The 10,406-nt window shown below is 48.9% G+C and overlaps 1 protein-coding gene across 1 annotated transcript in view; it reads right to left on the minus strand.

Annotated features, from left to right (window-relative positions):
- Nucleotides 1–10,406, minus strand: part of RAB7B (RAB7B, member RAS oncogene family) — a 31,956-nt gene that overhangs the window by 12,994 nt on the left and 8,556 nt on the right. Inside the window, exons 2-4 of the mRNA XM_010854183.1 lie at nt 8,237–8,305; nt 7,612–7,738; nt 6,666–6,881 (exon numbers count right to left, since the gene is read on the minus strand). Coding sequence (XP_010852485.1) covers nt 6,666–6,881; nt 7,612–7,738; nt 8,237–8,289 — 396 coding nt within the window. The 5' untranslated portion in view covers nt 8,290–8,305. The remainder of the gene's footprint in view (nt 1–6,665; nt 6,882–7,611; nt 7,739–8,236; nt 8,306–10,406) is intronic.

The raw sequence follows: 10,406 nt of genomic DNA on the forward strand, positions 1-10,406 counted from the left end.
AGCCTGCCGGGCTCCTCTGTCCATGGCATTCTCCAGGCAAGAATACTGGAGCGGGTTGCCATTTCCTCCTCCAGGGGATCTTCCCGACCCAGGGATCAAACCCGGATCTCCCTCACTGCAGGCAGACTCTTTACTGTCTGAGCCGTGAGCTCAGAGTCAGGACTTTTTAGCTCTTGGCCTGGCCCCACAAGCCACTCTCCACAGGCTGAATGAATATACCTCTACCCAAATGCAAATGCCCGGAGAAGGCAATGGCACCCCACTCCAGTACTCTTGCCTGGAAAATCCCATGGAAGGAGGAGTCTGGTAGGCTGCAATCCATGGGGTCGCTAAGAGTTGGACACGACTGAGCCACTTCACTTTCACGCGTTGGAGAAGGAAATGGCAACCCACTCCGGTGTTCTTGCCTGGAGAATCCCAGGGACGGGGGAGCCTGGTGGGCTGCTGTCTCTGGGGTCGCTCAGAGTTGGACACGACTGAAGCGACTTAGCAGCAGCAGCAGCAAATGCAAATGCCAATCACAGTTTGAGGACGTTGGCTTGGAGAAGGCTCTGGCAGCTCTGCAGGTTACCTCCAAAGACCATTGGCTCCGCTGAGTTTAGTCTGATCAGTTATCTGGGGGATAGGGAATGACCATATGTTGCTATTTGCTGTGCCTGGTGCTTTATAACCATTGTTTCACTTTGTTTAAGGGAGCCAAGGTTTTTCTCATAACAAAGAATGACTCAGCTCCTTTTCCTGAACACAGGGCAGCCAGGGGGAGATCTGAGACTATCCTTTGTCTCCTGCAGGTTCTGGAAAGTCTGTCTTCCTGGGGTTAAAGGAGCTCCACTGTTGCCTGTCTCTTTGGTCCTTGTTGCTCTGGCCGCAGGTCTAGGCATTGTGGTTAGCTGAGCAGCCTGCCATCTGGGGCGTCTGGATGGCATCCCTACACCCTCTTCCTTCCCCAGCCTCCCGGGAGCTGCTGCGCTGGAGCAGAGCAGGGAGCGGCGCCAGCGCTGGTCTTGGCCTCTGGTCCTAAGGTCCTCCTGCCTCGTGGTGCGAGGGGCTCCCCAGCCGGCCAGGACGGCCCCCTCCTCTGGACCATAAGCGCCCTTGACCCGGCGAACAACCAAGATGCCTCACAGCTCGGGCAAAATCCTGAGCTATGTGGATGAAGCATCAAGGACGGCCAGGTTGCTGATTATCGTTGTCCTCACCAGTAATACACACATAATCAACCCTTAGAAATTAATATGTTGTGATATGTTGATGGCATCTTAGGAGTGCAAGGGGCTTTGTATCTTTTATAGTCCTTAAAAAGACTTTAGGTCAAGGACTGGACTTCCTCTTCTTGTTGTTCTCTCCTTCTTTATATCCTACCCCCGCCCCCACCCCCCACCAGGTGACGAGCATCTTTCTGGGCACACTGTTGGTCCTAAGGGGTTGCAGTAAACACGGAAGCGAACTGAAATGAGCTCAAGTGCCTCTGCTTTTCCAGGAGGCAGGGAGCTTCTTTGTATCTCATGGCGTGAGAAGCAGAAGCCCAGACTGGTGCCCAAGTTCACCCAGAGACAGCTAGGAAGATAAGCCCACACGTACAGTGATACACAGGCACAGCCCCTTCACGCCGTGGACAATGACCGACCCTGCCTGCTGCCTGGCGTGACAGACGTTTATCTCATTTCTTCCCGCTCCTTCTCTGTCCAATTTTTACAGAGTGGTTAAATACATACTCCAGAATATCAGTTGGGATTGTATTGTGAATTAACGTTCTCTTTATAATCCCCTCACGTCTTCCAGTCAACCTCAGAAAGTCGCCACGGGGCAAAAAACGACCCACACGGCACTTTTCACTTTTCCTTTCCAATTCTAGCACCAACTTCAGGATTTTTAAAATCTTGTTGTCTTTTATTTCTAAAATAACAGTTATATATCACTTAGGCTCTGACTGTAGACATAAACTCAGGCTGTGGCCCATGGAGACATGGGCAGGGTAAAAACTTTGCAAGTGTTACTCTGTTGGTTTTTGCTTTGGCTGATGTGTGTGTGTGCTAAGTTGCTTCAGTCATGTCTGACCCTGCTGCCCTATGGGCTGTAGCCCACCAGGCTCCTCTGGCCTTGGCAATATACGAGCTTCCCAGGTGGTGTACTGGTAGAGAACCCAACTGCCAAAACAGGAAACATGAGAGATGTGGGTTTGATCCCTGGGTCCGGAAGATCCTGGGGAGGGCATGGTAACCGACTCTAGTATTCTTGCCTGGAGAATCCCATCAACAGAGGAGCCTGGTGGGCTACAGTCCATAGGGTCACAAAGAGTAGAACATAACTGAGGTGACTTAGCATGCGCACAGACTATTAACATTTTATTTTTCATCAGCGGTCAAATGTTTGACAAAATTAGTCCATTTTGCAGACGTTTATCTATGATGCTTTTCCATCTCATATGCATTAAAATGATCAATTGTGTGTCTTGAGATAGGTCAGATACATCTGAAACCAATAAAAAATAACAAAGAATATCTTCAGAAAACATAATCCCAATGTTATGGATCAGCAGTGAATCAGAAACTGCCTACTTGAGAGCAAAGAATTGACATCCTAGTGAATAAATTCCTCATAGCATAGATGCTAGCAGAGCTGGGTTTTTTTTAACAATTTTTTTCCCTTTTACCTCTGTAAAACAGGTAGAGACTTTAAGAAAAACCTAAGCCAGCAATTTCTTTACAATTATCCTGGTGAGATACTGATTGATTGATTGTGGTAAAATATACAAAAATATAAAATATAAATATATATATATAATATATAAATATAAAACGTAAATTTTATATAAGTATAATATATTTTATATAATTATATATTTAACGTAATTTTATATATTATATATTCATATGTTTATATAAATATAAAATGTATATTTATACATAAATGTAAAATGTATCATTTGGACTATACTGAGGCATCCAGTTCAGTGGCATCAGTACATTCACGTCTTTGTACAACCATCAATGCTCATTTCCCCAGCTCAGTCAATAAAGAATCTGCCTGCAGTTCAGGAGACCCAGGTTCAATCCCTGGGTGGGGAAGATCCCCTGGAGAAAGGAATTTCAACTCACTCCAGTATTCTTGCCTGGAGAATTCCATGGACAGAGGATCGGCAGGATACAGTCCACGGGGTCATGAAGAGTTGGACACGACTGAGTGACTAACACTTCATCGTGCCATATCTAGTATGTGCGTTTTAAATACTCATTTTCTTTTTGTTAAGTAGGAAGAACTTCCCTATATTTCCAGCCCCCACACTGGAGATATTAAATTAAGAAGGTGGGTAACAATCTCTTTCATGTATTAAGATTGTCATGTGCTTTATAGGCATCATTGCCTATGAGCCTCAAATAACCTCATGAAATCTGAGTCTGGTGTCCATTTCATAAAGAAGCTGGAACTGGCCAAAGACACACATGAATTTGAGCTCAGAGAAGGTGGTCCTTCAGGGTCCTTATCCACTCAGCCCTGTGCAAGTGAGGACTATCTGCAGCCTGCTCTCCAAGCCCCAGCTTCGCCTCTCAGGCTTGGCAGCATCCTCTGCCTGGTCTGTGCCCTTGGAGGGCAGCGGTGTCCCAGCCTCACCTCTGGCTCCCCATCCCGGGTCTCTGGATCTAAGTCCCTCTGCGAGCCCCACTCCCAGCTCCTCCTCTGCATTTCCCTGTGCTTGTTTCATGCCTGTGAGCACTTCCTCACCTCTCTTCCTCCGGCTTGCCCCCCTCCAAATCCTGTCACCTTCTCCAGTGGGGGAGCTCTTTCCACACCCTGTTCAGCACAGATCCCAGAGGCGGAGTTGGGCTTGCCTTGGGCTTCACTGTTTCTTTCAAACCTTTATTCTTCCTCTCTCTGCAGAACAAAGCTCATGCCCCTGTGGCTGGGATTGGATGCCTCTACCCCTCTGAGTCATCACTTACACCTCCCATCCGGTACCCTCATTCCTTGGATGCTTGTGATCTGGTGAAGCTTCCTTTCCACGCAGCCCCGAGCCTCACGCTTCCTTCCCCTCCCTCCATCTCCACCTCCTCCCGATTCCGCCTGCCCCTCCAGGCCCAGCCCAGGGCCTCCATGAACCTTTACACGTGGTCTCTTTTTCCCTTCCTCCTTTTGCCTGCTCTTCAATCTCTGACAGCCCCCTGGTTCTTCAGCCTCTCCTGGTCTCTCTTCTTCCTTCCATGGGTCTCGGTGTCCTCACGGCTCTGTTCTTCAGCTACTCTTGTCTGGAAAAACCTTCCCTCAGGTCCCTGGCCTTCACCCCAGCACTGCTGTTGAAGAAAACCACAACCCGGACTCTACTCAGCTGGTCTCCTGGTCTCTTCCCTTAGCGGAGCCCTTGCTGCACCGTCAGTCCTGCGCTTCGTCCTTGGCCAGCTCCTTCACCTGTTTCTCTCCAGAGTGCCTGGCGCAGCCTCACCACGATTCTCAAGACTCCTTCTTGCCTCCCTTCCTCCTCCCTCTCAACAGAAGATGCTGCCTCTTATCTCACTGAGGGAAAGTTAGACTCTCAGTCTCGAACACCCCTGACCTCCCACCCCATGACCTACAGAAGCAAGATGCTAAAATGGAAGTTGTGGCAGAGACACTACCATCTGATAGATGCCGGATATCAAGTTGGTTGGAAGAGAGCCCACCCATGGGACCGTGCACATTTCCAAAGGTTGATGAGCAAGAATCTGCTGAATGACTCCAATCCCTCCGGCATGGATAGAAAAAGATTGAAAAGGAGGGTTTAGAAAGGATATTTTTTGCAGAGAACTGTGTTGGGGGAACACTGACACAAGAGGAAGACCATATAAAGCTTCAACTCTGACCAAAAGAGGGCTTCGGGGAGGCCACATGACAGTTGATGGCTACAGTGAACTGGTGTCTAACTGCACCTGTGGGGCTTAAGGTGAAAGGCATCAGGGCAGGGAGAGGACAGTGCCCTGAGAATGAATTACCCGGGGCTATCAGTGCGGCCAGCACGCACCAGTGCGCCCTGGGAAGGGGAGCTCGCCAGCCTGCAGCTGTTACAAACCCCGTCGGGAGAGCATCTGCCGGAGAAGCTGAACTGTAGGATGGAGGATGGCTCTTAAACTCCTAAATTAGAAACTGAGGAGAGAGAGGAAGAATATGCAAGACCTTTGCCATGGGAGGTACATTTAAATGTTCCACTGGAGGCTTCTTAGGACCCAAAGGATTCACCCACCAAGAGACAGCGTGACATATCTGCTGGAGCGCACGAGACAGTACCAGTCAAATAAGGATTTCCCTGACCTTCTGACCACTTCTCCTCTTTCTGCTTCACTCCTAACAGAGCCTGAAACCAGAATCATCCTGAGAAAGGGAGCACGCGTGGATGCGTAAAGCTGGCAATGGGACCTGCCTCCTAGGCCACCGTGTTCTCACCTGCTGCTGGCCCCAGTGCGGAAATTCGAGACTGCTTGGCTGGTGAATGAATTTAGGACTTAGACTCTTATTTGAGATTGAGGATTTGTACTTAGAGAATTGACACTAAATTTGCAACCTGTAGTAACCAGAGAATTGATGACTTCGGTATTTCTATTTCCAGCACAGACTTCTCCTTTGAAGTTTCATTCTTATGTGTTCTAAAGCCTACTGGTCATCCCCAATCAGTTGTTCTACAAGCTCCTCCAACTCAGCGTGTCAAACCCAAACTCGTCTTTCTCTCTGAACAGGAGGCTCTTCCTTATGGAGGGGGTGGCTTAGCTGGAAGTACCCTTATTCAGCACCCACCCTTCATCCTTCCAAATGATGCCTCGGTTCTCCTATCACTGTTTACTTGAACCCTTTTGAAAATGTGGTTCAAATATGATGACTTAGTTCCCCATTTATTGTCTCTATTTGAAACACTAAGTCAGCTTGTTCAAACACTCTTTGTGGTGTCTTTTGGGTTTTGTTTGGCACAAGAACATCTTTTATAAATTAACTTACTTTTACTCTTTTCTTATTAGTAGGCAATGATGAACAGAGCTTGACTCAATGCCTGCAATAAGTAAATACCCACATAGATGTGGTCAGTGCCGTCATGGAGCAAGCAGATCATTTGTTAAGCGGTTAGCCAGATGATGTAGAATATGCTTAAGCTAATAAAAATACAGATTACTACTTTCTGAGAATATTTGAAGATTCAAGGAGGCATAACTACAGACTCCATATCTGACCTTGGGTAGAACAAATATTCTACCAAAAAAAGAAATACTACTCTACAGGTTAATTCAAATCCCACCCGCCTACTTCTTAGGCCTTCGTTCTTCCATTCCCGGTCTCTAGACAGAATTGCCTTCGGTTCTCAGCTCATATCATGATGCTATTTCCTACCTTTGCTGATGCTATTTCTTACGTTTGCTCATGTTGTTTCTTCAGCCTGGAACCCGCTTCCTCTAGGAAGCCCTTTGTATACCCTGGATTTGAGTAGATGGTTGCCCTTTCCCTGTGGTCCCCAAGGTGTTCTCTATGATTGCTCATGATTTACCATATTGCATCATAATTACCTTTAAAATGCGTCCATTACTAGACTGTGAAACTCTTAAGGGAAGGACTATGCCTGCTTCTGCTCTGTATGTGTGGGACTTAGCTCAGCGCCTGGCATGTAACTGGTCCTCACATGTTTGGTGAATGGATGAATGAGCAGACGGTACCTGCCGGTCTTCCAGATCGATCTTGTTCCCCAGCACCACCATGGGGTAGGGCTGCTCCATTGGAATGGTTTTGGCCAGAACATCACCCCGCCAGGTTTCCAGGGCTTCGAAGGACTCCAGGTCAGTTACATCGAAAGCCAGGACACAACCATCAGAGCCTTTGTAGAATGTAGACACCATGGAGCGGAATCGCTCCTGGCCGCCTGTGTCCCAGATCTGGAAGGGAAAGAGCAGTGGCCCCATGGGGCTGGGATGAGTGGCTGAAGGGACGTTCAACCAGGACACCTCTTGTCAAAGCTTCCTTTCTGGGTAAAGGCGCATGCAGTCCTTTCATGCACGGACATGACTCTCTGTCATTCATGTACACTACAGAATCTCTGCACTAATATTTAGATTCCCTGATGGTTCAGACAGTAAAGAATCTACCTGTAATGCAGGAGACCCAGGTTCGATCCCTGGGTCTGGAAGATCCCCTGGAGAAGGGAATGGCTACCCACTCTAGTATTCCGGCCTGGAGAATCCAATGGACAGAGGCGCCTGGCGGGTTACAGTCCATGGGGTTGCAAAGAGTAAACACAACTGAGCAACTAACACTTTTAAGAGTACTGTCACATCTGAGCCCTCATTTTCTCCCAGGTCAGGTGTGAAAGTACTCCTGAATAACAGGCTTTGCAGACACTGTCTGTTGCTGCTGCTCAGTCCTGCTGATGTAGTGTGACAGCAGCCATAAGGTCACGAGGTCACAAATGGGCAGGACTGTACTCCGTTAAAACTTCATTTTCAAAAGCAGATGGAGGACCGGATTTGGCCCATGAGTTGAAGTTTGCTGACCTATGCTCTGGACGACTCTATTTCTGGGTGCACATTGCTGCATGAGAGCCTGTCCGGGAACTGTGGGCTGACTTTCAGGCACGTATGTTGAGGAGGGGATGGGAGGGCTGCTCACCTGCAGCTTCAAGGTTGTGTCCTCCAGTATGATAATCTTGGAGAGGATGCTGGCCCCCAGCGTGGTCTGATAGTCTTCGTAAAACGTCTTATGCACATATCGGTGGAGGAGGGAGGTCTTTCCAACACTGAGAGGAAAAACCAGGACATGTGAACACACCCCCCCACACCATTCTCAGCATCTTGTCCGTCTCACCACCGTTTCTCTCTGAGACTTTGAATTTCTAACATTTGCAGTTTGAGGAGCAAGGGACTAGGGAATGGACTCTAGAAATAGGACCAAAGTGAGCAGAGAAGTTTGTAGAGAGCTGAGTGCCTCCCAGCAAAATGGTCAGGCCTTTCCTGCGTGTGGCCAGACGGAGGAAGGCAGACATGCTAAATGGTTTGCCCAGTTCACGTACCCGGTTACTGTGGCGTTGCCGCAGAGCTGGGGTCAGAAACCAGGTGGTCTGACTCCCGGCCTGTTTCTCCCACCTCGGCTCCCTTCCTTGGGGTGGAACGCCCTCCCTGGTGCCACTCTGAATCAGAAAGGGACCCGTGGAAGCGGGCAGCACATCCTGGATGTCTCACTGTCCTTGGAAGGGGCTGCTTCCCAGACCCCAGGCCCGGGGCTGAACTTGGCTTACCCCAGGGCTCCAATGATGATGAGCTTGAGGTCCACCTTCTTCCGAGGATTCATGGAGGGGCTTCAGAATCTGCAGGGAAACAGAAGTTGTCCTCAAGCTGGCCAGAGGCCCCTGTGGCCTTTGTCACTGGGGCTGGCCTCTCCTCTCCCCTGCCACATGCAGATTAGTACCAGGGGCTGGGGTGGGCTTGTTCTGTGAAGGAGGCAGATGACTGAGCAACCCTGACACACTCCCTGCCCTCACTTCTCCTGGGGGTCTCCCTGGGGCTGGAAGGACGGTGCCCCCACGGGACAGGCTCTCCTCTCACCTTTAGCTCTACCCTCCCTGCTCTTGGAGGCAGCAGCCTGGAGCACCAAGACTGCACTGGACTGAACAGAGGCCCTGCAGACAGACAAGCCGGGAGCCGGGAAGGAGGGCCGTGCGGGAAGAGGAGATGGGGGTGGGACAAGGGGCCCATTGTTCGGATGCAGAGACGCCTCTGGTGAAGCGGTGCCCTCCCCCAGCCCGAGGTGCTGCTGCCTTGGCAGAATCAAAAGGCTCTTCTCTCATGCAGCTGGTGGGGGTGTAACTGGTACATGTTTCTGGAAAGCTGCTTGGCAGCAAGTAAGGAGAGCCTTAAAAACGTCCCCGCCCTCCACTTCTAGGAATTTGTTCTAAAAAAGTTATCTGAAATGCGGGCAAAGGATCTTGTTCAAGAATGTGCTTCCCCAGTGTCATTTATAAACATCCAACAATTAAGAAATGGTTAAAAAAAATTATGGCACAGAGTGAACTCTTAAGCAGTCATTACAATGGAGTTTGTGAGCGTGTTATAATAATGCGGGAAAATGCTTATGCCATGGGATCTAAATGAAAAACAAAAGACACTGAACTGTAGAAACCATACCCCCATCCCCATCCCCAGTACTGAAATGAATTCCTGTGGTGTGCTTAGTCACTCAGTCATGTCTGATTCTTTGGAACCCCATGGACTGTAGCCCACCAGGCTCCTCTGTCTATGGGATTCTCCAGGCAAGAATACTGGAGTGGGTTGCCATGCTATCCTCCAGGGGGTCTTCCTAACCCTGGGATCGAACCCAGGTCACCCACATTGCAGGCGGATTCTTTACCATCTGAGCCATCAGGGAAGCCCAAGAATACTAGAGTGGGTAGCTTATCCCTTCTCCAAGGGATCTTCCCAACCCAGGAATTGAACCGGGGTCTCCTGCATTGCAGGCAGATTCTTTACCAGCTGAGCTACCAGGGAAGCTTGAAATGAATTCCTACCTGCATGGAAAAAGTTCTAGAAGGAAATATATAAAAAATGTAAGTGATTAATTCTGGGTGGTAGAAAACTACATGATTTTAATTTTGTTCTCTATACTTTTTCGGAGAAGGCAACGGCACCCCACTCCAGTACTTTTGCCTGGAAAATCCCATGGATGGAGGAGCCTGGCAGGCTGCAGTCCATGGGGTCGCTAAGAGTCGGACGTGACTGAGCGACTTTGCTTTCACTTTTCACTCTCATGCATTGGAGAAGGAAATGGCAACCCACTCCAGTGTTCTTGCCTGGAGAATCCCAGGGACGGGGGAGCCTGGTGGCTGCCATCTATGGGGTCACACAGAGTCGGACACGACTGAAGTGACTTAGCATAGCATAGCATAGCATAGCATACTTTTTAGTGTGTTTCATTTTGTTTTTTTTTTTACAGCAAACATGTCAAACATGTATTGTTCCTGTAAGAGGAAAATGCTTATATGTATGTTTATATATATATGAGAGCATGCTAAACCACTTCATTTGGGTCCAACTCTTTGTGCCCCTATGGACTGTAGCCCGCCAGCCTCTTCTGTCTGTGGGCTTCTCCAGGCAAGAAAACTGGAGTGGGTTGTCATATTCTCCTCGAGGGGATCTTTCAGATCCAGGGATTAAACCTGCATCTCTTACATGTCCTGCATTGACAGATGGGTTCTTGACCACTAGTGCCACTTGGGAAGCCTCATGATTATACATGCTGCTGCTGCTGCTAAGTCGCTTCAGTCGTGTCCGACTCTGTGAGACCCCATAGACGGCAGCCAACCAGGCTCCCCCGTCCCTGGGATTCTCCAGGCAAGAACACTGGAGCCGGTTGCCGTGAAAATGAAAAGTTAAACATATATACATACAAATTATATATTTATGCATATATAA

Source organism: Bison bison, unplaced genomic scaffold (genome assembly GCF_000754665.1).
Source record: "Bison bison bison isolate TAMUID 2011002044 unplaced genomic scaffold, Bison_UMD1.0 scf7180017864338, whole genome shotgun sequence".
Classification (NCBI taxonomy): domain Eukaryota; kingdom Metazoa; phylum Chordata; class Mammalia; order Artiodactyla; family Bovidae; genus Bison; species Bison bison.